Source organism: Mercenaria mercenaria, chromosome 4 (assembly GCF_021730395.1).
Source record: "Mercenaria mercenaria strain notata chromosome 4, MADL_Memer_1, whole genome shotgun sequence".
Classification (NCBI taxonomy): domain Eukaryota; kingdom Metazoa; phylum Mollusca; class Bivalvia; order Venerida; family Veneridae; genus Mercenaria; species Mercenaria mercenaria.
The window spans coordinates 15,731,606-15,745,000 of NC_069364.1; the positions used below are offsets into that span (position 1 = coordinate 15,731,606).

General features: G+C 35.5%; 1 protein-coding gene across 12 annotated transcripts in view; it reads left to right on the forward strand.

Moving 5' to 3' along the window:
• Positions 1-13,395, forward strand: part of LOC123552685 (DENN domain-containing protein 5B-like) — a 57,113-nt gene that overhangs the window by 9,206 nt on the left and 34,512 nt on the right. For 10 of the 12 annotated variants that reach the window (XM_053540554.1, XM_053540545.1, XM_053540549.1 and 7 more), the window contains exons 4-9: positions 1,138-1,158; positions 7,033-7,158; positions 9,703-9,887; positions 10,483-11,293; positions 11,762-11,909; positions 12,317-12,407. In XM_053540554.1, the coding sequence (XP_053396529.1) occupies positions 1,138-1,158; positions 7,033-7,158; positions 9,703-9,887; positions 10,483-11,293; positions 11,762-11,909; positions 12,317-12,407 (1,382 nt within the window). The remainder of the gene's footprint in view (positions 1-1,137; positions 1,159-7,032; positions 7,159-9,702; positions 9,888-10,482; positions 11,294-11,761; positions 11,910-12,316; positions 12,408-13,395) is intronic. The other 2 variants (XM_053540546.1, XM_053540556.1) reach the window with 1 other exon arrangement.

A 13,395-nucleotide genomic window follows, 5' to 3' on the forward strand; every position in this document is an offset into this window, starting at 1 on the left:
TGCTTTTTGCAAGAATTATTGCCCCTTTTGGACTTAGAAAATCAGTTTTCTTGGTTAAGTTTTATGTTTAGGTCAGCTTTTATCCTAAACTATCAAAGCTATTGCTTTAGAACTTGCAACACTTGTTCACCATCATAAGCTGACCCTGTACAGCAAGAAACATAACTCCATCCTGCTTTTTGCAAGATTTATGGCCCCTTTTGGACTTAGAAAATATCAGATTTCTTGGTTAAGTTTTATGTTTAGGTCAACTTTTTCTCTTAAACTATCAAAGCTATTGCTTTGAAACTTGCAACACTTGTTGACCATCATAAGCTGACCCTGTACAGCAAGCAACATAACTCCATCCTGCTTTTTGCAATAATTATTGCCCCTTTTGGACTTAGAAAATCATTTTCTTGGTTGAGTATTATGTTTAAGTCAACTTTTCTCATAAACTATCAAAGCTATTGCTTTAAAACTTGCAACAGTTTTTCACCATCATAAGTGGACACTGTACATCAAGAAACATAACTCTATCCTGCTTTTTGCAAGAATGATGGCCCTTTTTAGACTTAGAAAATCATGGGTAGGACAATATTTCTATTATACAAAAAAAATCAGATGAGCGTCAGCACCCGCAAGGCGGTGCTCTTGTTATAGTTGATTTTATTTCAAAACATTTTTTTCCCCGTAATCAGTGAACTGTTGATGTAAAAATGGTTGTCATGTACTGGTAATAATGTGGAATACAGGATTCATATTGAACGTATTGCATCATTTATACTGCAATGAGCTTTTTGGGGTAGTTCAAGTTAGTTCTATCATCGACTATGTGTAATTTACAGGGAAACACTGAAATCATCAATTGTTTTGGGCGGTGGGGAGGCGGGCCAAATTTTCATGGATTTCAGGGTTACATAAGTCCAAGAAATCAGATCCCAGTGAACAAGTTCATCTTTATATTTGAAAGCCAGGAATTTATTTCCCCATAATTTGATAAAGTAGCCCTTTTGGCAGAACCACTAGATTTTGTTCTCACAAAATTAAATGATTTTGACAGTATTAGTTCATAAAATACATTATTAGTGACATCAGTATTCAATAATACTTTTCTTTAAGTTAAATATATGTTGTTTTGACTGTTTCCTGTTGCAGTGGCATGGGATAACACAAAAGGTTTGTTTTGGGAGATTGTAGATTAGTTCAGCTTTGGTAGAGGTTCTGTACTGTTTCACTGTAGAACAAGGCACTAGTACACTGTACTAATGACAGTGTTTGGGCTAGTTTATCCTTATTCTTGTAGCATCTATATAACAGCCAGTCTTCTTTATAAAAATGGTGCTTTTAAACCAGAGAATTTGTTTTCATACTAAGGCTTACTAAGGTTTTATTTACACTTGCCATACAGTCTGTAATAGGGCACCATACTAAGTATAGTATTTTGACTAGAAACTGATCAAAGATCTTTTTAGCTCATCTGATTTTTTGAAAAAAAATGATGAGTTATTGTCATCACTTGAGTGGTTGTCGGCGTCGGCGTTGCCTGGTGAAGTTTTATGTTTAGGGCAGCTTTTCTCCAAAACTATCAAAGCTATTGCTTTGAAACTTGGAATACTTGTTCACCATCATAAGCTGACCCTGTGTAGCAAGAAACATAACTCCATCTTGCTTTTTGCAAGATTTATGGCCCCTTTTGTACTTAGAAAATATCAGATTTCTTGGTTAAGTTTTATGTCTAGGTCAGCTTTTATCCTAAACTATCAAAGCTATTGCTTTAAAACTTGCAACACTTGTTCACCATCATAAGTTGACCCTGTACAGCAAGAAACATAACTCCATCCTGCTTTTTGCAAGATTTATGGCCCCTTTTGGACTTAGAAAATATCAGATTTCTTGGTAAAGTTTTATGTTTAGGTCAACTTTTTCTCTTAAACTATCAAAGCTATTGCTTTGAAACTTGCAACACTTGTTGACCATCATAAGCTGACCCTGTACAGCAAGAAACATAACTCCATCCTGCTTTTTGCAATAATTATTGCCCCTTTTGGACTTAGAAAATCATTTTCTTGGTTGAGTATTATGTTTAAGTCAACTTTTCTCATAAACTATCAAAGCTATTGCTTTAAAACTTGCAGCAGTTTTTCACCATCATAAATGGACACTGAACATAGTGTTATTTCTAGAGCGACGCAGCGGGGCGCCCCGCCCTGCACTTTTTTTACTGCCGCCACGCTGCCCTGAAAATGTGCCCTCATGATCTTCTGCTATATCCCGCCAATTTTCCTGTTGACATGCCTCGACGATTTTTTGATTAGCAAATTACCTCATGGCGAGTGCACACAGGTAATGAGAATCAATGAAGTGTTAAAACTAATTGATAAAGTGTATGGATCCGGTGTAATGTCCCAAAGGCGTTCGTAAGCAGCCAGCTGATTACCGAGCATGGAAAAGTGCCCTAGATTTCTTTGTGCAAAATTTAAATTAGACCGTTGTTTAGTATAATAACAAGTACATATCAATTAATGCAGTTTGATTCTACCGTAATTTCAACTAGAAAATACACAAATTTTAATGTCAATATCGAAAGTAAAAGTAAGTTTAGAATGTCCGTTCACAAGTCTTATTTCTCCCGATGTCGTATGCAATTTTTCCATATTTCCTTCAAAAAAGCTGACTGTGTATTTTTTATGATGAGAAACATCAGAATTTGAGGACCTATCTCTGGTTTACCCTAGTGGGTCACGTAAACTGAGTAAAAACTAGCAGGTAAAAAAGCTACTTTCAGACAATATTCCGAAAGTGTACCAGTATCCGGTAGTATATTTTGGATATGCGTTTTAGTAAACTTTAATCTGACTGTAATAGCACTTTTCTGTTAATGAAATATTGGTGAAAGACCTGATCAATACAACATGGCTTTTGATAATTATTAGTTTACAATGTGACCTGAAACAGTCTTTTTACTATATGTTGTTTACAACATCTATATGTTGTTTACAACATGATCTTGGTTTCAAGATTAAGCTTATATTAAGGCCCTCCACTATTTCATATTCATATGAATAAGTTGACATTCTTGGTGACATTTTTTAAGACAAAGGCTTGAATGATTCAACCTAAACTATAAAGTATATTATAAGTAAAAAGCCTTTGTAATTACTAAACTGTGTTACTGGTTTTGGGAAGATTTACCACTTTATTCTGTGACATTTCTTTTCAGTGTGCAATAAAGATAAATGGAATACGTATTAACTATAGACATCTAGAAATGCAACTATTGCTATGGTAACTTTCATGGCTAAAAGAGCACCCTGCCCCTTTCGGACAGCACCCTGCCCCTTTTAGGCAGCACCCTGCCCTTTTTGAGCTCTAGAAATAACACTATGAACATCAAGAAACATAACTCTATCCTGCTTTTTGCAAGAATGATGGCCCTTTTTAGACTTAGAAAATCATGGGTAGGACAATATTTCTATTACACAAAAAAAATCAGATGAGCGTCAGCACCCGCAAGGCGGTGCTCTTGTTTGTCTTAAGACCAAAAGATATAAAAAAATGTATACTCAGAGCTCTTCATTTCAGGTATACATAAAAAGGGGGGCAAAAGTTCTTTTGTTATTCTTCGCTAAACATTTTCTCAGTGAGATATTAATTAAAAGAATGTGCGAATATGAAAAATGATTAAGACAAGGAATATTCTCATACTTGAGATATTCTTCACTTAAAGCATTTCCTGTTCATCTTCGAAGGATGTCTGTAGGGGATTAGATACATCATCAAAGTACTTGAGTATGGTTAATAGGTTAAATGCATTAATTTGTTTTTAAGAGTACATTCACCAACACTTTGACAAACTTTATACTATATCTGTCAGCTGAAATCAAAAATTTAATTGGTACTAAAGACCAGAGTGCTTTCAAGATGACAGTGTTGCTAAGCTATTTAAAAATGCTTGAGTTATAAACTATTATGTAGAAATTATTGCTTGTTTATGGGTTTCAGCTATGTGGGTTTCAGTTTCATATATACAATGCAGCTGCTTTATAAAGGGGTACCTAAACCTGTTTATATCAGCTTATATATCTAAAATTGATAGTTGAATTATTATCCAGTAGTAGACCAAGTTGCTAAAAATGTAATCCGCTGAGTATGCTGTTGGCTGGTTAAATTAAAAACGTTAAACTCATGGGTGAACTGGTAAATGACACTGGGGCTAAGTTCACGTCGAAACTCTAGGGAAGTGTAAGTTATTGTGTAAATGATACTTACTCCCACCTGTAAAGTAACTGACCAATCAGAAATTGGGCCCTGGAAATATGTAAAACTTTTTTTTACCTGCACATTGAGCGCTGTGATGAAAAGTAAGGAACCAGTAAACCCTGCCTCGTAGCGGAGTTTTAGGAGTTCATCTCTTCAACAGGGAAGGTATGATTGGTGTACTAACTTACCCCGTTCAAGTGGGTTATCAGTTATAGAGTCAGTCTCTGCTCAACCCCAGTGTTTGTCGTGAACGTAGCCTAAGTATGTTCCAAACTTCAGACTTTAGTGTGATTATCTGTATTATGATGTATTTTCATTAACCTTTAGCTCTAAAATGGACTGGTCCATCATTCAGTTTGGGCAGTACCACTTATTATTCAAAGGGGTGTTCACTGAAAATCAACTGACTGAATAGCGTACGGTGCAGATCATGATCAGACTGCACTGATGTGCAAGCTGATCTTGGTCTGCACAGGTCACAGAGGCAGAATCACTTGTCGCCAGCAGGCTAAAGGTTAATATACGATGACAAAGTTACCTGCTTGAAAGTTTTAAGCAACTCAATCCTCTGTGTTGATACCTGTTGGAACCTTAATATCTACAGGTTGCGTTCATTTAATTACTGAACACATTTCTTTTTAAAAGCAATAAAATAATAACTACATTTCTTAATTGGTTTAACCTTTAGCCTGCAGGTGGCAAGTGATTCTGCCTTTGCGACCAGTGCAGACCAAGATCAGCCTGCACATCCATCATGGTCTGTTTGCTATTCAGACAGTACATTTTCAGTGAACACCCCTTTGAATAATAAATGATATTGCCCAAATTGAATGATGGACCAGCCCATTTTAGAAATTTAGCAGGCTAAAGGTTAATACATTGAACAAAGTGATTTCTTTATTTATAATATTAGTGAATTTCATTACAACAGGTCTGCATTGATGTAATGTCGACTTTGATCTGTGTTTTTCAAATATGAAATCATTTAAATGTTTATAATACAAATAAAATACTGTCAAAAGTTTGAAGAAAGCATATTTAGATGTTGATACACCATCTGAAAGTGCATTAAATGGAATTATGGTACCTTTAGCCTGCTGGCGGCAAGTGATTCTGCCTCTGCGACCAGTGCAGACCAAGATCAGCCGTCTGATCATGGTCTGCACTGTTCGCTGTTCAGTCAGTAAATTTTCATTGAACATCCCTTCAAATAATAATTGGTATTGCCCAAATTGAATGATGGACCAGTCCATTTTAGATATTTAGCAGGCTGAAGGTTGAAATATGAGTGGAAAGTTTGAGGATTAAGAACTCTGTATATGACAGTAATATTTTCACTGCATTCAAATATAAATATTTGTGGAAATGGGTTTAAACCCAATACAAAATCAGTACAAATTCAAGGAAAATAGTCTTAGGAAAATAATGGGAAATGCAGCTGTGAATTCTTCTTAATACAAGTACATCCGGCTTATGTGTCTTGCATCCTGCTTACGTAATGACAGATATAATTCTTCCTGCTTAATTTAAGTCATATCCTTGATTTATTCAAGTTGTTTGCTGAACTGATTTTAATCAATAACAGATTCAAAAATAATTTCAAAAAATGAGGAACATTAGTTGTTTATCTGGCTGTTAACAGCTGTGTATTTACAAATGGATTAATAATTTCCAGTGCAATGAAATAATATCATATTGGTAAAATATATATTTAATATTGAAATAAAAGTAGAAATGAAACCCAGAAAAATAATAACATAGTAAAACATAGATTGTTCGAAGTCACAAGAAATGAGCAAAATGCCCAGTGTTTCAAGTGATCCAAAAATAAATGATCAGGAAGATGACGAGAACCATGTTAATTGCTGGAGCAAGCCCAGGTGTTCAAGCCATCAGTGCTGAATTGAGTGGTGTTACACTGCAGATGTAAATACTTGAGCAGGCAGACTGTTGATTCTGCTCAAAGTCTGCATTAAAGCCCTAGGTCTCATTAAAGCTCTGTGTCTCCTAAAACATAAATACATTTGCTCTATACTTTCTTTTTTTTTAAAAGATGAATTTATGTGTTTTATAATTTTTTTTATTTTTTTTTGTTGCACCGACACATGATAGGTCATATGTGTTTAATAAGGCAGTTTTAATACATTAAAAATGAAATTATTTTATTTTCATTTTACAGTTTTTTTCATTTCTCTTCTGTGTATCTGTTTTATAAGTAAACATATCATATATTTAATAGTCAGAAATTGTTTGCATAATAAGATTACTGCTGTGATGTTCAAAACAGACATAGAACTAAAATGTGTGAAGTTAGGTTTTTAGTAGGTTGCCAAAATTATTTAAGGTTCAAAACATTATATTTATTAGTATTTTATTTAACATACAATTTGAATATGAAAGGTTTTTCTTTGTATAGTTGGCTTTTATCTTTCATTAAATGATATACTAGTAAAAGTTTGGGTTTGTAGTGTTGTAGTGTCCATTACATATATCTGTTAGATTCTATTTTCATTTGAACCCGTCTTTGATGCTGAGATGTCTGTTCAGAGATATAAAAAAGATATAACCAGTATTTCAAAATACAATTTGTAAAATAGGTCCCTTTACTTAAAATAAGTTTATACATTAAGAAAAATAACTGTGAGAAATACCTTTGCACATTTCTCACAAATATATTTAGACAGTATGTAAATAAAAAAAAATAGGAAAAAATTGATTGATTACTTTGATGTAATAAGTTTCTTTTTTCATGCAATACTGTCATGATAATTACAGAATTATGTATTACAGGTACTGGGGAGCTGCCATTGTTTGATTTCTCGTTGTGGGATCTTGTCCGGTTACTGGGACTTGATCATCTAGTCCAGCTGTTTGCTAGTGTTCTTCTAGAACATCAAGTACTTCTGTACTCATCAGGTATAGTATAACTGTTTAATAGTCTGTTTCAAACTAAACAAAAGTGGGTCTCTGAGGGCAAGTGGTTGTTGATTCAAATCACTTGCACATTGACCCATCGGGTTCAAGCCCAGGTCATCCAGCGAGGAAGACATTTGGCTTGCTTGTGGGAAGTTGGAAGGATAACAGAAGGATCCTGAGGGTAACTTGAAACTGCCATATGACATACATTATGTCTGTGTGACATTAAAACCAAAACTGAACAAAAAAAGCAGGTCTTATCAGTATGTGTGTGTTAATTTATGCTGAAATATGACATTCATTTTTAGCTCACCTGTCACAAAGTGACAAGGTGAGCTTTTGTGATCACGCGGTGTCAGTCGTCCGTGCGTGCATCCGTAAACTTTTGCTTGTGACCACTCTAGAGGTCACATTTTTCATGGGATCTTTATGAAAGTTGGTCAGAATGTTCACCTTGATGATATCTAGGTCAAGTTTGAAACTGGGTCACGTGCCGTCAAAAACTAGGTCAGTACGTCTAAAAATAGAAAAACTTTGTGACCTCTCTAGAGGCCATAGTTTTCAATGGATCTTCATGAAAATTGGACAGAATGTTCATCTTGATGATATCTAGGTCAAGTTCGAAACTGGGTCACATGCGGTCAAAAACTGAGTCAGTAGGTCTAAAAATAGAAAAACCTTGTGAGCTCTCTAGAGGCCATATATTTCACAAGATCTTCATGAAAGTTGGTCAGAACGTTCACCTTGATGATATCTAGGTCAATTTGGAAACTGGGTCACATGCCGTCAAAAACTAGGTCAGTAGGTCAAATAATAGAAAAACCTTGTGACCTCTCTAAAGGCCATATTTTTCATGGGATCTGTATGAAAATGGGTCTGAATGTTCATCTTGATGATATCTAGGTCAAGTTCGAAACTGGGTCACGTGCCATCAAAAACTAGGTCAGTAGGTCTAAAAATAGAAAAACTTTGTGACCTTTCTAGAGGCCATATATTTCAAAAGATCTTCATGAAAATTGGTCAGAACGTTCACCTTGATGATATCTAGGTCAAGTTCGAAACTGGGTCACGTGCCTTCAAAAACTAGGTCAGTAGGTCAAATAATAGAAAAACCTTGTGACCTCTCTAAAGGCCATATTTTTCATGGGATCTGTGTGAAAGTTGGTCTGAATGTTCATCTTGATGGTATCTAGGTCGAGTTCGAAACTGGGTCACGTGCGGTCAAAAACTAGGTCAGTAGGTCTAAAAATAGAAAAACCTTGTGACCTCTCTAGAGGCCATATATTTCATGAAATCTTCATGAAAATTTGTCAGAATGTTCACCTTGATGATATCTAAGTCAGGTTCGAAAGTGGGTCACGTGCCATCAAAAACTAGGTCAGTAGGTCAAATAATAGAAAAACCTTGTGACCTAACTAGAGGCCATATTTTCCAGGGGATCTGTATGAAAGTTGGTCTGAATGTTCATCTTGATGATATCTAGGTCAAGTTTGAAAGTAGGTCACGTGTCGTCAAAAACTAGGTCAGTAGGTCAAATAATAGAAAAACCTTGTGACCTCTCTAAAGGCCATATTTTTCAATGGATCTTCATGAAAGTTGGTCTGAATGTTCATCTTGATGATATCTAGGTCAAATTCGAAACAGGGTCATGTGCGGTCAATAAAAAAACCTTGTTACCTCTCTAGAGGCCATACTTGTGAATGGATCTCCATAAAATTTGTCAGAATGTTCACCTTGATGATATTTAAGTCAGGTTCAAAAGTGGGTCACGTGCCATCAAAAAGTAGGTCAGTAGGTCAAATAATGAAAAAAGGTTGTGACCTCTCTAGAGGCCATATTTTTCATGGGATCTGTATGAAAGTTGGTCTGAATGTTTATCTTGATGATATCTAGGTCAAGTTTGAAACTGGGTCAACTGCGATCAAAAACTAGGTTAGTAGGTCTTGAAATAGAAAAACCTTGTGACCTCTCTAGAGGCCATACCCTTGAATGGATCTTCATGAAAATTGGTCAGAATGTTCACCTTGATGATATCTAGGTCAAGTTTGAAACTGGGTCACATGCCTTAAAAAACTAGGTCAATAGGTCAAATAATAGAAAAACCTTGTGACCTCTCTAGAGGCCATATTTTTCAATGGATCTTCATGAAAATTGGTCAGAATTTTTATCTTGATAATATCTAGGTCAAGTTCAAAACTGGGTCACATGAGCTCAAAAACTAGGTCACTATGTCAAATAATAGAAAAAACGACATCATACTCAAAACTGGATCATGTGGGAAGAGTTGAGCGATTCAGGACCATCATGGTCCTCTTGTTGGATATGTGAAACCACAAGACTCTTGAATGATGTTAAGTGATCCACTGATAATTTATTCAAACGTAAAAACACCAGTTGTTGTTCAGGAAAATGGTGATATTTTATGCACTGTTTTTTAACTTAGTGTAATCAGATACAGTAAGTGAAATAAAAATTGAAATTTAACCTGCTTAGTATGATGTGAAATATACCATAAGTTTGTGATGAAATTTGATATTATTTCAGATTACCATCGGCTGATGCTTGTGGCAGAGAGTATTAGTACGCTGATATTTCCCTTCGCATGGCAACATGTGTATGTGCCAATCTTGCCAGCCTCTTTACAACATTTCTTGGATGCCCCTGTGCCATATATAATGGGCTTACACCATGCTGAAGAAGACACATCAAAACCACAGCTCCCTAATGAAGTATGAAAGTATTTTAAATTTCTTTTTCCAAAAAAGTTTTGAAGGTAAATAATGAATGTTGTAATAAATTTAAAACTTTTTGATAGGTGCCTAGCTTTAAAGGGGAAGGAAGGCCTAAACAAAAATCACTTTTATATAATAAGAATTGTCAAGGTCTGGCAATGCACACTTTACTTAACCCTTAGCCTGCTAAATTTCTAAAATGGACTGTTCCGTCGTTCAGTTTGGGCAGTACCATTTATTATTCAAAGGGGTGTTCACTGAAAATTTACTAACTGAATAGCGAACAGTGCAGACCATGATCAGCCTGCACAGATCTGTGTCTGCACTGGTTGCAAAGGCAACCAATCGCTGCTAGCAGGCTAAGGGTTAAAGATATAAACATGTTAGTTTATTTTGTATTGGGTGGAAAAGGAGACACAATATTTTTCAGACAGTAGGAAATACTGTTCAAGTAAATATCTGAGATTAAACCTAGCACAACAACCATTCTTTTGCAGTTTATACTTTTATATGTAAGTAAGTGTAAGCATTTAGTTGTTTGATGTAAATGCCAAATTGTTATTAACAAAGCTTAAATCTTACGCTATTTCAGGCAAATTTGTGTTTTGTTGATATTGACAACAACAGTGTACAGGTGCCAGAAGATCTACCCTCGTTTCCATTTGAACAAGATCTTAAGGAAGAGTTATACCAGGCCATAGTAAGCAGTAAGGAACGAATGCTGAAGGAAACGTTTATAGACAGTGTTATTTCTAGTCCTAAACGTAAACCATTAAGTAATAGATTGACTAGTGTTGCATCCGAGCCAACTCTGAAAAAGGCACAGAGTTCACCAGGACTGGAAAAAATGGAAATTTTGCAGCAGAGTGAAGCCTGGTCAAAAATATCTGCAATAGCAAAGAAAACCGGAGTTTGGAATAAAGATTTTCGGGACTATGATTCTGAACAAACAACGAAGATTGCCAAAGAGGAAACGACAAAGGAAAAGTATCAGGACTTGAGCTCTATGCCAAGTAGAGAGTTAGAGGAATTAAAGTTTAATAACTCAATTAGAGAAATATTCTTAAATAGATTTGTGCAAATGTTTTGTTGGTATGAAGAGTTTGTGATACTAAATTCACAGGATATGGACTCATGGCTCAGTAATCGGGAGTCGATGCAGAACTTTGACAAAGCATCGTTCCTCAGCGATCAGCCGGAAACCTATCTGCCTTTCCTTAGTCCTTTCTTAGAGACTCAGATGTTTGCTACCTTGATAGACAATAAAATACTCTCTAATTGGGAGGAGTCGGAACTAAATCTTAAAGTATTTCATAGCCGTGTGAAAAGTTTGCGAGACGGTTTAGATATTTCTGCACCTAGATCTCATACTTATGTCAGTTGCTCAAAAATCAAAGACTCTGGTAAGTATACTTGGTATTTCTATTTCCATCCTGATTTATTTGTGGCTTGGATATCCTTTTGATTTCTGGGAGATATCATACACACAACTTACAAGCTGTTTTAGATTTGTTTTACTTGGATTAAAGTTGCACAGATGTCATATGTTCACACACAAGCTGTACTCATTGAGGAAGTATATAGGTGACTCTCATATTGGTATCATATAAGAGCCCTGTCTAGAACCACTTGCGGGGGGTGGGCGGCATGATATGAGCATGATATTGAAGACATTCTGTTGAATCAGTTTTTGCTATGTATAAGTGATAGGTATGTACGTGACCATAGCAAGCATACAAAGCAAGGTTGTTTAGTGTATTCAGTTAGGAGTTTCTTTGCACATGTAAGGCTTTTTTTTCACAGTTGAAAGAAAGGGGTCAATTATTGGATGAATTTCAAGAATCTTTTTCTATATTTGTTTGAATTTTCAGAGATTCTGATTGAGAAACGATCATCATATATAGATCATATAGCCAAGAAGCCACAGTTGCCAGAGGGGAGCACAGACCCTCCTGATATAGAACCGGGGTTCTTCCCCATACTCGACAAAAAAGTACTCAACTCAGAAGCTAATTTGAAGTAAGTTTTGTTGAATACACTGGGCTAATGTGTTGTCTACATGCTTGCGAGGGGTTTGATTAATTGGAAGATAAATATTTATCTCTTTAACAGAGGAATTACTAGTAATTAACTAGCGATTTCTAAAAGGTTTTAAGCAGTGAATTTAATGCTAGGTGCATTGTGTATTGTCAAAATAAACTTTTTTGTTGATGTAAATGGGCTATAATTGTTGTTTTCTTTGAGTCAGGATATACTGTATAAGTGTGTTAACCACTCTTACCAGTTCCTAGCTCAGAATGTTCTGTTTCATTGTTGAATACTTACAGAAAACAAGTCATTTCAGATCAGGGCGGTTGTTTTTGCTTTTGAAAGCAGAATTGATGGTAATGAAATTTATTGCATAATATGTACATGAATGACTTTAGGCCAAAGACAAAAGACAGTGCCAAATGGAGAAGGAAGGATAGGCTGCTACAGCAGTCGGAACACTTAAAGCTCAATTCCAGACAGAGAGAGGTAAGCTCGTAGTCTTTTTCATACATGTATTGTGAAAGTAAAGTGTTGTAAAGAGACACTGCAGGGATGTAGTCTTAACTTTTATTAGTATTTATTTTTACTAATAAACAGTACCATTCCCAGATGAAAATATTTCTCATTTTTCCCAAGATTATGGCAGAATATAAAGGGGAAACATTTAAGAAACCTATCATATGATTGTATATGTATTTAAATGGCTGAAAATATTCATAAAACTGGTTTATAAGTTAAATTTGAAAGAAGTACAATGACATGATTAAAGAGCACATAATTCTCACAGATTTGGTTACAAAGTGGCTGAAGCTTTGTTCAGTTGGCTGATTACATCCTTGTATTTCTGTTCATTGTTGTCTGTATATTTGTAGTTGTCTGTAGCTCTTTGCTTTAAATAGCATTTGGGTTTGTTACAAGAATATGTTTTATATAAATAAATTTAATATAAGCTTTACATTTTGCGATTGTTATATTATAAGTATTTTTTTTTTACACAGCCATGTCCTTCATGTAAGACAGTTAGTTAAAAAAAAAGTTGTTATATTCCTCATCAGTTAAAGGGATGGGTGGGGATGGAAGTATCTATTACTTAAAGAGGGGGCCTCAGTGGCCTAGTTGTTAATGCCACTGACTTCAAATCACTTGGCCCCCCGCCGATGTGGGTTCATGCCTCACTCTGGGCATAGTATTCTTCATGTGAGGAAGCCAGATGGTTCTACCCAGGTGCCCGCCCGTGATGAAATAATGCACGGAGGGGCACCTGGGGTCTTTCTCCACTATCAAAGCTGGGAAGTCGCCGTATAACCTATAATTGTGTCAGTGCGACGTTAAACCCAACGCACAAACAAACATCAAATTACTTAGAGAAATCATTCAGTGTTGCTAAAAAATTGTGAAACAAAAACTAAGTTTTTAAGTTACATTTTCTGGTACTTTCTTTACTGTAGTGTTTATAACATATGTGCTTAATTGT